Consider the following 18,606-nt stretch of genomic DNA (forward strand, 5'->3'; position numbering starts at 1 on the left):
AGTCAATCTCAGACACACATGGTGGAAGCTACTTCAGGCTTTAGACCATAGAGATGCACCCATGGAAAAGGCTTGTCTTTACTGATCCACCCTATCCCCTGCTTCTTCTCCTCAGACTTCACGGAGTACGTGCTCACCAAGACCGAGGAGGAGGGCGGGGCATTCAACGAGCGCTGCGTGGTGGGTGCATCGTTCAGCAGCGGCACGGGGAAGTTCGTCGAGGTCACGGCCTACTTCAATAACCAGGGCTACCACACGGCCGCTACAGCCCTGATGATGGTGGACAACACCCTGTTCAAAATGCTGGCAGGGCCCAACGCATCGATTATGACGGGAAACATGCCCATGCCCCGCAACATCTCCGAGAGCGCCCAGAGTCAGCTGACAGAGTGAGTGGGGAGTATGGAGGGGAAGGAGGGAGGGAGGGATGGGTGGTGGTATGGAAGTGGAGAGGGTGTTATGAAAAGAGGGGATGGGAAAGGAAGGGAGAATGGATGAAAAAAGAGGAGAGAAGGAGACGAGGGTATGGAAGGAACACAGGTGATATCTTGAACACATTTGAGAAGAGGAGTGAATGTTTAGTTGGGGACTCTGCATGAGCCACTCTGACTCAGTCCATAACTTCCTTATTGTTTTTAGATAGAAGTTGACTTTTCCATCAACCACCTTGTTTTGGGTCCTTATTCTTGTCTATCCTTAACACCTGTGGTCAACACATCCGTTACAGCCACTAAACCCCAATTAAACCAGGGTACTTCCCAAATGGCAACCTATTCCTTACAGAGTGCACTACTTTTCACCATGGCCCATAGGGCTCTGGTCAAAAGTAGTACACTATGTAGGGAATAGGGTGCCATTTGGGATGCACATCCAGTCGATGAGCTCCCGGCCCTGCTGGATGTCTGGCTGGATCGATGGGGAAGCAACAGAGGCTGATAACAAGTTAGAGTCTGAGGGGGAGATATTGACCAACACCATTCATCAGGAGGTGTTTTTTAGAGGTGAGAGGATGGAGAGAGATTGGTAGTGGTTCGGTCAGGGAAGGTATATTGATGGCAGGAAGGATGGAGTGAAAGAAGGATGAGAGGATAGAGGTCTGGTGAAGATGTTCTCCTGGCTATCAGGATATTTATTGTTTCATGATATTTATCTCTTTCTCTCCCTCCTTTTCCCCTCTACCTGCCGACCTCACCACTCAATACATCATTTGCTTCCTCCCTTACTTTTATTTCTTTTTTTCTGTCACTCCTCCCAGCTCCATGCCCTTCTTTATTTTCCTCCTGACTTTTTTTTTACCCTCCTCTCTTCGGTCTCGCTCACTCTCTCTTCCGTCTCGCTCTCTCTCACTCGCTCTCTCAATTCAATTAAAATTGCTTTTTTCACATGGAAAGTTTAGGGACTGTTTAAATAGTAACCCTCCCCCTCTCTCACTCCTTCCCTCCTCGACACAGAGGTCAGACGGGCTTCGCCATCGCCATCAACCTGATGTATGGCATGGCATCCCTGTCCAGTACCTTCGCCCTGCTCCTGGTCACAGAGCGTTCACTCAAGTCCAAGCACGTACAGCAGGTCAGCGGCGTCTACCTCTCCAACTTCTGGTTCTCTGCACTGCTCTGGGACCTGGTCAACTTCTTCTTGCCCTGCATGCTCATGCTGGTCAGTATACCATCTGGATTTACTTAAAGGCCCAATGCAGCTGTTTTTATATTAATATCAAATCATTTCTGGGTAACAATTAAGTACATTACTGTGATTGTTTTCAATGAAAATGGTCCAAAATAAACAAAGTAAGTTTTTTAGCAATAGCAATTTCTGAAGCAAGAATTTTGCTAGGACTGTCTGTTAATGGTATGAGTGGGGAGGGGAATACTGAAAACTAGCTGCTATCCAAACACTCCCTCCCAACAGGTGGTGTTCCGGGCGTTTGGGGTCAAGGCCTTCATAGCAGACAACCACCTGGTTGATGTGTTATTAATCCTGCTGCTATATGGCTGGGCCGTCATCCCCCTCATGTACCTGCTCAGCTTCCTGTTCTCCGCCGCTGCCACCGCCTACACCCGCCTCACCATCTTCAACATCATCAGCGGCACCGCCACCTTCCTCACCGTCACCATCATGACCATCCCAGGTGAGAGCCAGGGCCAGAATACTAGATACTAGCGTTTCACACTATCGTGTCGACCCAAACCAAACTCTGATATTTTCAGGATGGTCCAGCAACTGTGGGGATGCGTAGCAAGTACAGCTTGGCCCAGTTTGGTTCTGAGGTGTGAAAAGTCCTTAGGTCTACTGGAACACTGAACCTTTAGGCAGCTCAGAGACTACACTTCTAACTACATGGGGAATCATTTAAGATTTGGCGATTTCGAGCCAGTTTCTCTGCTAGTAAATAGCGAAAAATAACAAACCCCTACTGCACACTGCTGCACTTCTTTGCTTCAGAACTGGGGATAAGGCTGGCAAAATACGCTGTGGAAATACATTTGAGTTTCTCTTACCTTGATTCTCTTATCTCATTTCCTCTCCTCCGTCCTCTCCTCCTCCTGTTTCCCCTTCTCTCCTCTTCTTCCCATCCTCTCCTCCTCCTGTTTCCCCTTCTCTCCTCTTCTTCCCATCCTCTCCTCCTGTTTCCCCTTCTCTCCTCTTCTTCCCATCCTCTCCTCCTGTTTCCCCTTCTCTCCTCTTCTTCCCATCCTCTCCTCCTCCTGTTTCCCCTTCTCTCCTCTTCTTCCCATCCTCTCCTCCTCCTGTTTCCCCTTCTCTCCTCTTCTTCCCATCCTCTCCTCCTCCTGTTTCCCCTCCTCCTCTCTTCTCCCCCTGACAGAGCTAAATCTACAGGACCTGTCTCGTAACCTGGACAAGGTGTTCCTGCTCTTCCCTAACTACTGCCTGGGCATGTCCTTCAGCCAGTTCTACCAGAACTACCAGTTCATCACCTTCTGCACCTCCAACCCCATGGCCACGGCCTTCTGCCGTGCTTTGAGTGAGTACTGTGTTCTCCTACAGCAGGGAGACAGCAGCTGTAGCTGTATCACAGTGTCTGTAGTTCAGTAGTTCAGTAGGGATACCTATTGTATTAGTTGTTTCTTTGGGAGGGGGGTGGGGACCAAAAATATAGAGGATTATTTTATGGGACAATATACAAATGTTATTGAGAAAGATAATTTGAATAATAAAATGTTATTGTGTAAATATATGTATTGGTTCTCTTCATTTTGATAGAGATACAAATGTAATGAGTAAAAGGTTGTTTGTTGATGTGATTTAAAAAAAAATATATATATATATATTTTTTTTTACAGATTTTAAGGTTGATGTTATATTTAGGGTGGGGTGCCAGAATAAAAAATATAAAATAAAAATGGTTCTCCGGAAATGCTGGCGAAAAATAAAAAATGGGCTCGGCTGAAAAAGTTTGAATACCACTGTGTTACATGATATGTAGTTGTAGTAATATTGTGATGATGATCACAATAATGTTGATGAGAAGGATTCTAACTATGACGATGGTAATGAGGATGATGAAGAACCTGTCATGCTATTTTCTAGTTAACCCTTCGTAGCCATGACTGGTGCTCCTCCCTCTTCCAGACATCACGTACCAGGAGAACTACTTCTCCATGTCAGAGCCGGGGGTGGGGTGCTTCCTGGTGGCCCTGTCCCTGCAGGGTGTAGTCTTCATCACCCTCCTCTTCATCATCGAGATGCAGTGTGTCAAAACCCTCCGCCGCTTCCTCACCCGCCTCGCCAGCAGACGTAAACAGGTCAGAAGGGGAGGGGCCAGAGAATTGACTATACGGTGCTGCCTCATGCCCCGGGTGGGCAGAGTTTTCAGAAAATGTGCCCACGTGATGCCCTGAGCGAGATTAAACTAATGCACATTTGTTTATATAGGGCTGTAGTCGAGAGCAAATTCTACTCTTCTCTTAAAAATTTCAGATTTCTGAAAAACTGGTATAATTTTGGTGTGGTTGGCTACATGTCAAAATTCAACATTTACTGTTCCCTGCTGCAATTTCTTACAGCTGTATTATGCCAATAGTATAAAAAGACCTCATTGATAATGACAGTCAGTATGTCTCCTAGCTGCCTCTGATGGGGGATGCGGCCCTACTGCCGGAGGACAGGGACGTAGCGGAGGAGAGGAAGAGGGTTCTGGAGTGTTCGCCCATAGTAGAGTCTATGGTGGGGAGCCCACTCATACTGCAGGACCTCAGCAAGGTACAGCAACCTGTCTGTTAGTCTGGTCTCCCTCCCAGAGGCATCCAGTAGTGGTGAGGGTCGTCTGTCTGTCTGTGTCTGTCTGTCTGTGTCTGTCTGTCTGTGTCTGTCTGTGTCTGTCTGTCTGTCTGTCTGTCTGTCTGTCTGTCTGTCTGTCTGTCTGTCTGTCTCTCTCCCTCCCTCCAGTTCTACAGCAGTGATCTCCCTCCCTCCCTCCCTCCAGGTATACAGCAGTGATCTCCCTCCCTCCCTCCCTCCCTCCAGGTATACAGCAGTGATCTCCCTCCCTCCCTCCAGGTATACAGCAGTGATCTCCCTCCCTCCCTCCAGGTATACAGCAGTGATCTCCCTCCCTCCCTCCAGGTATACAGCAGTGATCTCCCTCCCTCCCTCTCTCCCTCCAGGTATACAGCAGTGGAGAAACAGTACTGGCGGTAGACAGACTCTCTCTAGCAGTGGGGAAAGGAGAGTGTTTTGGCCTGCTGGGTTTCAATGGAGCAGGGAAGACCACCACCTTCAAGATGCTCACCGGGGACGAGACCGTCACCTCTGGCGATGCTTACATTGACGGCTACAGCATTCTGAGGGATGTCAAGAAGGTAGGAGAGATGAAGGAGAGAGAGAGGAAAACATTTGCACTGTTTAAAAATAAAAATAAAAAATAAAAATGTTTGAATGTCACATACACAGGATAGGTGCAGTGAAATGTGTTGTTTGACAGGGTCATCCATAGTACTACGGCATCCCTCGAGCAAATTAAGGTTAACTACCTTGCTCAAGGGCACATCGGCAGGTTTTTCACCTTGTCGGCTCGGGTATACTCAAACCTCTAAGCAACCTGCCGCCCTTACTTAAAAGTTAATTAGGGCACACCGTAGCAAGGCATTTTGCAACAGAAAACAAAAACTAGCATTTCTTATTGAACGTGTACAGATAGGACCTTCTCAATTAGGGGCTGTTTTCCTACGCTTTGTGCCTCTTGAACACAAACCAGTTCTAATATACTATGAAACTCACAATATCACCTTGCATGACACCACCCTCTCTCCCGTGTGTCGTAGGTACAGCAGCGGATTGGCTATTGCCCGCAGTTCGACGCTGTCCTGGATCACATGACAGGAAGAGAAACGCTGAGCATGTACGCTAGGCTCCGGGGGATTCCAGAGAAATACGTGTCGGGCTGCGTGGAGAACGTGCTACGGTCCTTACTACTGGAGCCCCATGCTGACAAACTGTGCCGCAGCTACAGGTAAGCATTCAGGGGAGAGAGTGAGGGGGGAGGGGCTGTGTGTGTGTGTGTGTGTTGGTTTGGGGGTGGGGACAGTGTGTGTGTTGGTTTGGGGGTGGGGGACAGTGTGTGTGTTGGTTTGGGGGTGGGGGACAGTGTGTGTGTTGGTTTGGGGGTGGGGGACAGTGTGTGTGTGTTGGGGTGGGGGTGGGGGACTGTGTGTGTGTGTGTGGGGGTGGGGGACTGTGTGTGTGTGTGTGGGGGTGGGGGACTGTGTGTGTGTGTGTGGGGGGGTGGGGGACAGTGTGTGTGTTGGGGTGGGGGACAGTGTGTGTGTGTGTGTGTGTGTGTGTGTGTGTGTGTGTGTGTGTGTGTGTGTGTGTGTGTGTGTGTGTTGGGGTGGGGGACAGTGTGTGTGTGTGTGTGTTGGGGTGGGGGACAGTGTGTGTGTGTGTGTTGGGGTGGGGGACAGTGTGTGTGTGTGTGTTGGGGTGGGGGACAGTGTGTGTGTGTGTGTGTGTGTTGGTTTGGGGGTGGGAGACAGTGTGTGTGTGTGTGTGTTGCTTTGGGAGTGGGGGACAGTGTGTGTGTGTGTGTTGGTTTGGGGGTGGGAGACAGTGTGTGTACACTAGTCCTTCTCCCTCTATAGATATATCTTGTCCTATAGTGTACACTAGTCCTTCTCTCTCTATAGATATATCTTGTCCTATAGTGTACACTAGTCCTTCTCTCTCTATAGATATATCTTGTCCTATAGTGTACACTAGTCCTTCTCTCTCTATAGATATATCTTGTCCTATAGTGTACACTAGTCCTTCTCCCTCTATAGATATATCTTGTCCTATAGTGTACACTAGTCCTTCTCTCTATAGATATATCTTGTCCTATAGTGTACACTAGTCCTTCTCTCTCTATAGATATATCTTGTCCTATAGTGTACACTAGTCCTTCTCCCTCTATAGATATATCTTGTCCTATAGTGTACACTAGTCCTTCTCCCTCTATAGATATATCTTGTCCTATAGTGTACACTAGTCCTTCTCCCTCTATAGATATATCTTGTCCTATAGTGTACACTACTCCTTCTCCCTCTATAGAGATATATCTTGTCCTATAGTGTACACTAGTCCTTCTCCCTCTATAGAGATATATCTTGTCCTATAGTGTACACTAGTCCTTCTCCCTCTATAGATATATCTTGTCCTATAGTGTACACTAGTCCTTCTCCCTCTATAGATATATCTTGTCCTATAGTGTACACTAGTCCTTCTCTCTATAGATATATCTTGTCCTATAGTGTACACTACTCCTTCTCCCTCTATAGAGATATATCTTGTCCTATAGTGTACACTAGTCCTTCTCTCTCTATAGATATATCTTGTCCTATAGTGTACACTAGTCCTTCTCTCTATAGAGATATATCTTGTCCTATAGTGTACACTAGTCCTTCTCTCTATAGATATATCTTGTCCTATAGTGTACACTAGTCCTTCTCTCTATAGATATATCTTGTCCTATAGTGTACACTACTCCTTCTCCCTCTATAGAGAGATATCTTGTCCTATAGTGTACACTAGTCCTTCTCTCTCTATAGATATATCTTGTCCTATAGTGTACACTAGTCCTTCTCTCTATAGATATATCTTGTCCTATAGTGTACACTAGTCCTTCTCCCTCTAGAGATATATCTTGTCCTATAGTGTACACTAGTCCTTCTCTCTATAGAGATATATCTTGTCCTATAGTGTACACTAGTCCTTCTCTCTATAGATATATCTTGTCCTATAGTGTACACTAGTCCTTCTCTCTATAGATATATCTTGTCCTATAGTGTACACTAGTCCTTCTCTCTCTAGAGATATATCTTGTCCTATAGTGTACACTAGTCCTTCTCTCTATAGAGATATATCTTGTCCTATAGTGTACACTAAACCTTCTCTCTAGAGATATATCTTGTCCTATAGTGTACACTACTCCTCTCTCTAGAGACATAGCTCATGAATGTCAAGATATTACTGAGTACAAACACACTCCCTTTCCTCTTTCCTCCCTCTCTGTCCCTCTTGCCCCCTCCCTCTCTCTCCCTCTTGCCCCTCTCCCTCCACTTCCCTCCCCATCCCCATCCCTTCTCCCTCAAATCCCTTCCTACCCCCCCTTTCTATCTTTCTCCCTCCAGCGGGGGCAATAAGAGGAAGCTGAGTGCGGCTGTGGCTCTGATTGGTGGACCCCCGGTCATCTTCCTGGACGAGCCATCCACTGGCATGGACCCGGTTGCTAGGCGACTGCTGTGGGACGCCGTGACGCGCACCCGAGAGTCTGGAAAGGCCATCATCATCACTTCTCACAGGTGAGCATAGCACACACACACACCATCCTCTTCATCGCCACCATCACCGTCCTCCACCTTCCAGTACAGTCATTACTGTGTCACAGAAAGGAACAGAGTGACTCAGAGAATAAAATGGATGCTGTCGTGCTTGGATTACCTTTCTCCCTCTCCTCTTTTGTTCCACTGTTCTTCCCCTTCTCTCTCTCTGCTGTAGTATGGAGGAATGTGAGGCTCTGTGTACCCGGCTGGCTGTGATGGTGAACGGTCAGTTTAAGTGTCTGGGCAGTCCCCAGCACCTGAAGAGTAAGTTTGGCAGTGGCTACACACTACTGGCTAAAGTACGAGTGGACAAGGAGGTGGAGGATGGCGACCTGCAACTCTTCAAGGACTTCATCGAGAGCACCTTCCCAGGTCAGAGAGACACACACACACTCTGAGTCAGACTCATGAACATACACGGGTGCACACACACAAACAAACTTATACAGGCGCGCGTAGTGTACGCACACACACACACACACACGCGCACGTATGCACACAGACACGCACGCACCCCACCCCCTGAGGCTGGTTCAAAGATAATCCAAGATGTTTGACTGTCAATGGTTTAAGGCAGTACTTCCTAAACTTTTTATAGTCCCTTACCCCTTCAAACATTCAACCTCCAGCTGCGTACCCCCTCTAGCACCAGGGTCAGCGCACTCTCAAATGTTGTTTTTTTGCCATCATTGTAAGCCTGCCACACACACACTATACAATACCTTTATTAAACATAAGAATGAGTGTGAGTTTTTGTCACAACCCGGCTCATGGGAAGTGACAAAGAGCTCTTAAAGGACCAGGGCACAAATAATAATAATCAATAATTGTGCTCTTTATTTAGCCATCTTACATATACAACTTTTTGTTCATTGAAAATTGTGAAAAGCTCACCACAGGTTAATGAGAAGGGTGTGCTTGAAAGGATGCACATAACTCTGCAATGTTGGGTTGTGGAGAGAGTCTCAGTCTTAAATGATTTTCCACATGCAGTCTGTGCCTGTATTTAGTTTTCATGCTAGTGAGGGCTGAGAATCCACTCTCACATAGATACGTGGTTGCAAAGGGCATCAGTGTCTTAACAGCGTGATTTGCCAAGGCAAGAAACTCTGAGCACAGCCCTATCCAGAAATCTGGCAGTGGCTTCTGATTAAATTACATTTTCACAGAACCGCTTGTTTGAATTTCAATGAGGCTCTCTTGTTGAGGCTCTGTTGTTCAGATATCGGTAAGTGGACTGGAGGCAGGGCATGAAAGGGATAACAAATCCAGTTGTTTGTGTCATCCGTTTCGGGGAAAGTACCTGCGTAATTGTGCACCCAACTCACTCAGGTGCTTCGCTATATCACATTTGACATTGTCCGTAAGCTTGAGTTCATTTGCACACAAAAAATCATACAATGATGGAAAGACCTGTGTGTTGTCCTTGTTAATGCAGCCAGAGAAGAGCTCCAACTTCTTAATCATAGCCTCAATTTTGTCCCGCACTTTGATAGTTGCGGAGAGTCCCTGTAATCCTAGATTCAGATCATTCAGGCGAGAAAAAACATCACCCAGATAGGCCAGTCGTGAGAAACTCGTCATCATGCAAGCAGTCAGACAAGTGACAATTATGGTCAGTAAAGAAAACTTTAAGCTCTTCTCTCAATTAAAAAAACGTGTCAATACTTTGCCCCTTGATAACCAGAGCACTTCTGTATGTTGTAAAAGCGTTACATGGTCGCTGCCCATATCATTGAATAACGCAGAAAATACATGAGAGTTCAGGGGCCTTGCTTTAACAAAGTTAACCATTTTCACTGTAGTGTCCAAAATGTATTTCAAGCTGTCAGTTATTCCCTTGGCAGCAAGAGCCTCTTGGTGGATGCTGCAGTGTACCCAAGTGGCGTCGGGAGCAACTCCTTGCACGCGTGTTACCACTCCACTATGTCTCCCTGTCATGGCTTTTGCTCCATCAGTACCAACACATCTTAACCACCAAAGTCAATTAGATGTCACAAAGCTGTCCAGCACTTTAAACATATCCTCTCCTGTTGTCCTGGTTTCCAGAAGAGGATGTCTTCCTTAATTGACCCCCCATAAACGTAACGGACATATACCAGGAGCTGTGCCAGGCCCGCCACATCTGTTGACTCATCCAGCTGTAACGTATAGAATTCACTGGCTTGTATGCGAAGCAGTAATTGTTTCAAAGCATCTCCTGCCATGTCACTGATGCGTCGTGAAACAGTGTTGTTTGATGAAGACATTGTATTTTTTTTAGGCCTTTTCCCCCAGCATTGTCCCAGCCATGTCCGCGGCAGCGGGAAGAATTAAGTCCTCCACAATAGTCTGGGGCTTGCTTGTCCTAGCCACTCAGTAGCTCATCATGTAAGATGCTTCTAGCCCCTTCTTATTAATGGTATCGGTTGCTTTTATACACGTCTTACTACTCAAAAGTCATCTTAATTCTCACTCAAAAAACTCCCGTGGCTTATTTTTCAAGTTTCGTTTCTAAATGTTTGCGCAAGAGTGAAGGTTTCCCGAGAGGTTAATGTGATTGGATGTTAATTATTTGACTAGGTTGCCTGTATTTGACATTGTGTTTTTGTTTCGATGAACTCTAGATGGTTTAATTTTATTTTTGGCAGTGAAACGAGGCTACGCCTACCCCAGTTTGGGAATACCTGGTTTAGGGGGTTGGTCTAACATGACATCACTTCCTTCTCTCAACAGGAAGTCTACTAACAGATGAACACCAGGGCATGGTGCACTACCACTTAACTGACAAGACTCTCACCTGGGCACAGGTAACTATCTCTCTTTCTCAGCCGGTCCCTATTCACTCCCTAACCCTTCTCCTTGGCTCTAACCTGTCAGCCAACCTGTCTTTTAGACTGTGTAAGAGCACCATCTAGTGGAGACCTTTACCTGTCAGCCAACCTGTCTTTTAGACTGTAATAACACCATCTAGTGGAGACCTTTACCTGTCAGCCAACCTGTCTTTTAGAGTGTAATAGCAACATCTAGTGGAGACCTTTACCAGTCAGCCAACCTGTCTTTTAGACTGTAATAGCAACATCTAGTGGAGACCTTTACCTGTCAGCCAACCTGTCTTTTTAGACTGTGTAAGAGCACCATCTAGTGGAGGAAGAGTGTAATGACTCTTGGCACTAAGTGTATTTGCCTTCGATTTGTATCTGACTACTCCACACTATTGAAGTTGTCAGATACAGCTTTTGATTTCAGGCTAAGCACTGACTCACCCTCTTATTTCCCTCTTTCTCTCCCCTCTCTTCATCCTCCCCAAGGTGTTTGGTACCCTGGAGGCAGCCAAAGAGAAGTACAACATCGACGACTACGCTGTGAGCCAGATCTCCCTGGAACAGGTGTTCCTCAGCTTCGCCCAGTTCCAGCACTGCAGCAGGAAATAGATGGCGTGAGGTGGAAGAATCTCTCTGTTTCTCTCTTTTTCTGTCTGTCCATCCGTCGTGTGTATCTCTCCACTCTGTGTGGATGACCTGTGTACATGGACTCGACTATGTGACGCGCCACTGAGCTATGATCAGGTCTTGATCTACACACACAGACAGACACTGTGCAGTGATGGAGCAGAGGTTGAATCCCTGGACACCCGGACTTCAACGTGGCCATGTAACCCCAGCTCCCTCTAACCCCGCTGGGCTTGGACCGCCAACCAGACTGGACCCGTTGATCCAAGCCTGGGTCTTAACCATCAACCACTCCTTTCTCTTCTGTTCAATCAGTTTGTGTGTTGGACATTTAGGTCAGTCCAGAGGCAAGGTTAGGGAGTTTGGTTTGGGGGGGGGGGGTCTGCTATACGACCAAGTAAGGAATCTCAGATGTTACCCCTTTTTTGTCTTTGCCGTTTAAATACCATGTAAACAACTGGATACCACTGGATATGAGTGGTCTACTCTGTACAATACAACTCAGCCTTGTGAATGTGTGACAGGCAGGGTTGTGAATGTGTGATAGACCTTTTTGTGAACTTGTATGCAGCTTTCTTTGTTATGTATCATTTTGGTCTCCTCATATGATTCTTACTGTGACCCTAAACAGTTGTGCACAGTGGGTATTGTTCGTCACTGATATGATTGAAATATACAATGAGGCACTTCAAGTGAGGCAATTGTAAAACAAATCAACACATTTTTTTTCTTTGTTAGGGTAAATGCCATGCTAATGCCATGCCAGGGTAAATGCTATGCTCTAACGCTTGCTCATCCTTTTTGGTTGGATGTAAATTATGTAATAGATTCATGGTACTGAAGCCACTTCCTGTAGGAAATCATTAGATTGGTTTGCAGAAATGTTGCAGGAACATTAGCTAACAATTCCATGTTTGAATGAACAACAACCCCTCTGCACTGCATTGCATGGCACACAAAAAGCCTGCTAGATATTAAAATGCCCTCAGACCATCATTGAAATTCCTAATTGCAAGATTCAGAAAGAAAAAACGTCTTGAAGGATTTGGGCATGTTGGACTGTGTGGTTTCTATCCTTAGCATGGTGTCCACTGACTGAAGAACAACTTCCCTTTCTAAGGGCTACAGTACGTTTGATGCAGTGTCATAGTTACAGAATCACTATATCCACCTGCTGAGGTACAGATATGTTATTTGACTTTAAGGGATAGGTCAATGACCTTGTGAAATCGCTGAACTATCCCTTTAAGTGAGGTGTTTTTTGGTTGGTTTACCCACACTAATTTAACTGCAGCTTAAGCATTTCATGTTAACTTTATTTGTTTGTGTGCTGTCCCTTTACTGCTGTCAATTATACTACTACAGTACTACAATGTTATTCCTGAAGGCTGAAACAAAATGATGTTTTTGCTTATCAATGTGTAGATGATTTACAGCTATGGACCAATGCACTGTTACGTCCTCTTAATATAGAGTTTAGAGTACTTTACTATAGAGTAACACACCGTCCAGTCAACAAATCAGTCACTTTTTTCCATCCATTGGCTGTTTTGTTCCCATTTGCAAACCCTTAATGTAATTGAATGAAGAGGTTGAATGAGAATGTGAGGTTTAAAGACAATAGCTTCCACAAGAATGAAAGTATTTCTGTCCAGACAGAGAATTCCTGCTTCTTGTCCCAGCATTCCATTTATACATGTTTTTGCTTTGTGGAAAATGTTTAGGCCTAGTCCAATATTTAGTCCCCTTGTATCTAGACATGCTAAGTCTCCTATGTTCTCCCAATGCTACACTGGTTGATGTGGTTATGTGTCTAAACTATCAACAGTAGTCATGGGAGCATAGTGTAAACGTCTTAAAGGGATAGCTGATTTTTTTGTTGTTGATGTTTTCACATAAAGTAAACTGTCCTTTTTAAAAGAATGTTTCTGAAGACAGTTAACTTATCAATGCAACAGCCTCACACAAGGACCATGAAGGATCAACTCTGCCCCCCCCCCCCGATAGCTCACTCAATCTAACGAGTTGACTTTTTTTAAGCACTTTTGAAGTAAACCTCTGCAACAATGGCTGTTTCTGGGATGGTTGAACTTAAGCACTGCGTAGGATAGTTGACAAACTGATAGGCAAGTGGTTACAGACTTAAATAGAGGCTGATGTTCATGTTTGGAAGACAAAAAATAGGGCTTATTGATTATACAGTGCTCTGTCCTGAAAAATGATGTTTTTGTTACGTTTCTACATATCATAGATGCCAGTTCATCTATATGGACATGTCTTACAGCTACATCTCATTTTGAGTTAAGTAAAAGAGAACTTGAAAACATTGATGATGATGATGCATATGATTAGGATAAAATACAATGTATCATATTTAAAAAAGGGAATCTTCATCATTGTACTCGTATGTACTGTATCATGGAACTAACCTTGTCTACTGTATAATTACTGCTATTATTTTTAAATTAAATTTGCTCTATGCAAATTGAAACAAAAACTAGTATTGCTTTACTTTAGAAACACCACACTCCCATTATACATGATCAATGATGAGGTATTTCTAATAATAAGCCAGCTGTTCTACAAATGTATAAAACTGGACCAGCTGGTCTCAGCCAGTAGTACACTGTGGTCATATACCGTTAACACCTATATGCTTTGTTTGTGAATCAGAGCATGACCTGTGTGTATCTCCTCATTAGTTACAACCCAGTTTTTCTCTGGTGTTTTCAGAGGGGAAGGCACAGAAACTTTGATGGACAGAAATCTTGCAGGACCAGTTATTTGACCTCCCTATTCCCTGCTGTATTGTCAGATTAGCATATATGTCATACAACCTGGAACCTATGGGCCGGTTTCCCAGTCTAGGACTATGCTGAATCTGTCTGGGAAACCTTTATTGGGCTGGGGTTATTCTTTCACTCCCCTGAATGGAAAAGTAGGGGTTGGTCAAAGACATTCATATTACCAGGAAGCATGGAGAAAAGTATTTTTTAGTTGTGAGAGAGATTAGTGTCTGTTCATGTTCACAATCTGCTAACTGCTTCTTCAGAAAGTGTGAAACACAATCAGACCTAAAATACAATCGAGGTTGAACTGTATTCCTACTTCCTCTTATTCAGTTTTGTGATCACATTTAATCAGTAAATTCTCTTGCTCAGTATAGGCGGATTACAGTATGAAATAATGACAGATAATGATATCTACGTGATATCCGTGTTCTACATTCTGTTGAGGCTGTTCCGTTATGTTGAAAAATATGGTCAGCCTATACAGTGCCTTCGGAAAGTATTCAGACCCCTTGACTTTTTCCACATTTTATGTTACGGCCTTATTCTAAAATGGATTAAAAAAAATATTCCTCAGCAATCTACACACAATACCTCAGATGACAATGCAAAAACAGCAAATGTATTAAAAATAACAGAAATTCCTTATTTACATAAGAATACAGACCCTTTGCTATGAGACTCGAAATTGAGATCAGGTGCATCCTGTTTCCATTGATCATCCTTGAGAGGTTTCTACAACTTGATTGGAGTCCACCTGTGGTAGATTCAATTAATTGGACATGATTTGGAAAGGCATATACCTGTCCCACGGTTGACAGTGCATGTCAGGGCAAAAACCAAGCCATGAGGTCGAAGGAATTGTCCGTAGAGCTCCCAGACAGGATTGTGTCGAGGCACAGATCTGGGGAAGGGTACCAAAACATTTCTGCAGCATTGAAGGTCCCCAAGAACTCAGTGGCCTCCATCATTCTTAAATGGAAGAAGTTTGGAACCACCAAGACTCTTCCTAGAGCTGGCCTCCTGGCCAAACTGAGCAATCAGGAGAAGAAAAGCCTTGGTTAGGGAGGTAACCAAGAAACCAATGGTCACTCTGACAGAGCTCTAGAGTTCCTCTGTGGAGATGGGAGAACCTTCCAGAAGGACAACCATCTCTGCGGCACTCCACCAATCAGGCCTTTATGGTAGAGTGGCCAGATAGAAGCCACTCCTCAGTAAAAGGCACATGACAGCCTGCTTGGAATTTGCCAAAAGGCTAGAGTTGAGTCTGTATGTTGGCAGCAACCCCTCAATGTTAGTGATGGCTGTTTAACAGTCTGATGGCCTTGAGATAGAAGCTGTTTTTCAGTCTCTCGGTCCCAGCTTTGATGCACCTATACTGACCTCGCCTTCTGGATGATAGCGGGGTGAACAGGCAGTGGCTCGGGTGGTTGTTGTCCTTGATGATCTTTATGGCCTTCCTGTGACATTGGGTGATGTAGGTGTCCTGGAGGGCAGGTAGTTTGTCCCCGGTGATGCGTTGTGCAGACCTCACTACCCTCTGGAGAGACTTGCGGTTGTGGGTGGAGCAGTTGCCATACCAGGCGGTGATATAGCCCGACAGGATGCTCTCGATTGTGCATCTGTAAAAGTAGGTGTGTTTTTGGTGACAAGTCAAATTTCTTCAGCTTCCTGAGGTTGAAGAGGCGTTGCTGCGCCGCCTTCACCACGCTGTCTGTGTGGGTGGACCATTTCAGTTTGTCCGTGATGTGTACGCCGAGGAACTTAAAACTCTCCACCCTCTCCACTACTGTCCCGTCAATGTAGATAGGGGGCTGCTCCCTCTGCTGTTTCCTGAAGTCCACAATCATCTCCTTTGTTTTGTTGACATTGAGTGTGAGGTTATTTTCCTGACACCGCACTCCGAGGGCCCTCACCTCCTCCCTGTAGGCCGTCTCGTCGTTGTTGGTAATCAAGTCTACCACTGTAGTGTCTTCTGCAAACTTGATGATTGAGTTGGAGGCGTGCATGGCCACGCAGTCATGGGTGAACGGGAGTACAGGAGAGGGCTGAGAACGCACCCTTGTGGGGCCCCATCTCCATTGTGTACGGCAGCAGGTTTGAATACAATGACCCTCAGTTCCAAGGCATGGTGGACAGACAATGAGACCACAGGCTCTGCACCTATTCAGGTACCATCTACTTATTTAGTGCACTTTGTTTCTCAATCTTTTTTTCTCAGGAAACTAAGAGGCAGTTTACCAGACCCAGATCTGGGAAATCAGTCCTATGGATGTCTTGGTGCAAAATGATATGAGCTAATGCTTTCCTTTTCTGTATCAGGAGATCGGTGTACATCATGTTTCCCTGGCTGGGTCTGTGGCTGAAAAACTAGAAATTGATGGAAAATGTTGACATCAACAAGGAGATAAAAAGAGTTGATCAAGTGTTTTACTGAGACTCTCAACCCTCAGATGTGTAGAGGCTTCGTGGACTCGTTCCTTGTCCGAAAGCAGACCCTGGAGGTATGGAGAGTTAACGCAGTAACTTTCATCAGTGGCATCACATATCAGTGGCATATCAGTGTGCCTGTATTTTTTTTATGTCTTAGTTTGGAAAATGGATTAAAAAATATGAAGAAAGAATATGAAAAATAATCTGAGAAAGTTTAAAACATAATGTAAAAGAATGAGAAACAAAATACAAAAATATTCACATATGTACATGGCTAGTTTTTTAACAATAGTTTAACTTTTATTTTCAGTTTTTATATTATTGTTTCAGAGCCAAATATTTCAGTTTACTAGCTAGTTTTAGTTTACTAAAATAACCTTGGAGTTGTCATCAACATGTGTGTTCTTTGAATCAGCCATGTGACTTCTATATGTTAACTGTGGGTCTGTGTCTGTCAGGATGCAGGCCCCATAGACTCCTTCTACCATGACGATAACCTCATGTATTCTGTGATGAATCTGTTTGCTGCTGGGACCGGCACCACAGGGACAACCCTTTGATGGCCGCTGCTACTCATGACCCACATACAGGGTAAGGACCAATAGATACAGATACAGACTGAAGATCATGCGTAGCTACGCCAAAGAACGTTTGTCACATACAACAAAACATGTTTCTGTGTAGCTTAACCTTTGTAGTTCTGGTTTGAATTTCCGACCTTCCTAGTTCTTGTTTGAAGGTCCCTTGGGGTTGAGGTTTAACTTTATAGTAACTTTGGTCCTCCATCCTTTCTGTCTCAGACCGGGTCCAGGAGGAGATCAGCAGGGTCATAGGAATAACCTGCCCTACACTAATGCAGTGATCCAAGAGACTGACCAACATTGTACCCATGTCCATCCCTCATGTCACCTTCCAGGGATACTTAATGAAAAAGGTCAGATACCCGGTTTTCATCATACATTTGCATGTAAATCTCATGACTATAATGTATTGGTCATTATAGAGACAAATCTCTTATACTGAAACTGCACTGTCATACTGGAAAGCACCAGATATGATTGAATCTGTAATGTTTCAAAAATGTATACATTTAGAGATCATTGAATTGCTCTGTAAGTAACCCCATCTCTAATAGCAAATGTTTTAATGTCAATCATCTCTTATACTCTGGATTTGTCTCTAATTCTATTGGTTGTAGGGGACGTCTGTGTTTCCTCTACTGACCTCCGTCCTGCAGGACGAGAGCGAATGGGAGAGCCCCCACACCTTTAACCCAGCCCACTTTCTGGATGAGCAGGGCCGATTCATCAAGAGGGACGCCTTCATTGCCTTTTCTGCAGGTATTAATAACTCCTTCAATGTACCTTTGTAGCACGGTGCAGGAAGTGGTTCTAGAATAATCTATTGGACAGACTTCATGTTATCTCCCATGTCTTTCTCTCACAGGTCGTAGGGTGTGACTGGGAGAGAGTCTAGCCAGGATGGAGCTCTTCCTCTTCTTCACCTCTCTCCTGTAGCACTTTCATTTCTCTCCTCCTCCTGGAGTAACAGAGGATGATCTGGACCTCACACCATCTGTGGGGTTCACCCTCCATCCTTCACCTCACCAGCTCTGTGCTGTGAGCTGGGTCTGAGATGATAGTTTGAGGAGTGAATCTTGGCCCGATGCACATTTAAGGACAAGACACACCATAATAAACATTGATCATGTGTAGTAGTTCACCTGTTGGGTGTTGATGAATGTTGGCGATTTAACATGTCAAATCATTAGGAAATTAACAGAAAATTACAGGTCATAATCAGGTCAGAGGCAATATAGTGCTTTTAACTGTTCGTCAGTGCAGCATTTCTATTGTGGTTGCTAGTTTTACTTCCTGTGATGACCTTATGAGGGGATTACAATCATTATAATGAAAAACAAGACATTTCATTTTAAGAAAATGCCTCATGGGGTCAAAAAGTTGATTAATTGTAATTGAATGTTTAGAATTTGCTGTTATTGGAAGACACCTCAGTAATATGGATCTGCACTTGATCAGGGGCCATAGAGTGCTTGTTATCATTATCAGGTTCAGTCAAAACCTTGCTGCAGTCCTTGGTGACCGCTAAATTGATATCAGTAGAGTGGGCATCTCT

The 18,606-nt window shown here is 44.8% G+C and overlaps 1 protein-coding gene and 1 pseudogene across 1 annotated transcript in view; both read left to right on the top strand.

Moving 5' to 3' along the window:
* Nucleotides 1-13,745, top strand: part of LOC115171784 (ATP-binding cassette sub-family A member 3) — a 93,086-nt gene extending 79,341 nt beyond the window's left edge. The window contains exons 20-31 of the mRNA XM_029728919.1: nt 116-389; nt 1,452-1,656; nt 1,909-2,128; nt 2,825-2,983; nt 3,592-3,764; nt 4,087-4,221; nt 4,626-4,820; nt 5,283-5,470; nt 7,626-7,796; nt 7,993-8,189; nt 10,533-10,606; nt 11,108-13,745. Of these exons, the coding sequence (XP_029584779.1) occupies nt 116-389; nt 1,452-1,656; nt 1,909-2,128; nt 2,825-2,983; nt 3,592-3,764; nt 4,087-4,221; nt 4,626-4,820; nt 5,283-5,470; nt 7,626-7,796; nt 7,993-8,189; nt 10,533-10,606; nt 11,108-11,230 (2,114 nt within the window). The 3' untranslated portion in view covers nt 11,231-13,745. The remainder of the gene's footprint in view (nt 1-115; nt 390-1,451; nt 1,657-1,908; nt 2,129-2,824; nt 2,984-3,591; nt 3,765-4,086; nt 4,222-4,625; nt 4,821-5,282; nt 5,471-7,625; nt 7,797-7,992; nt 8,190-10,532; nt 10,607-11,107) is intronic.
* A 2,357-nt stretch (nt 13,746-16,102) lies between these two features.
* LOC115170507 (cytochrome P450 2K1-like) lies at nt 16,103-18,198 on the top strand (annotated as a pseudogene).
* Nucleotides 18,199-18,606: the final 408 nt, after the last annotated feature.

Source organism: Salmo trutta, chromosome 32 (genome assembly GCF_901001165.1).
Source record: "Salmo trutta chromosome 32, fSalTru1.1, whole genome shotgun sequence".
Lineage (NCBI taxonomy): Eukaryota > Metazoa > Chordata > Actinopteri > Salmoniformes > Salmonidae > Salmo > Salmo trutta.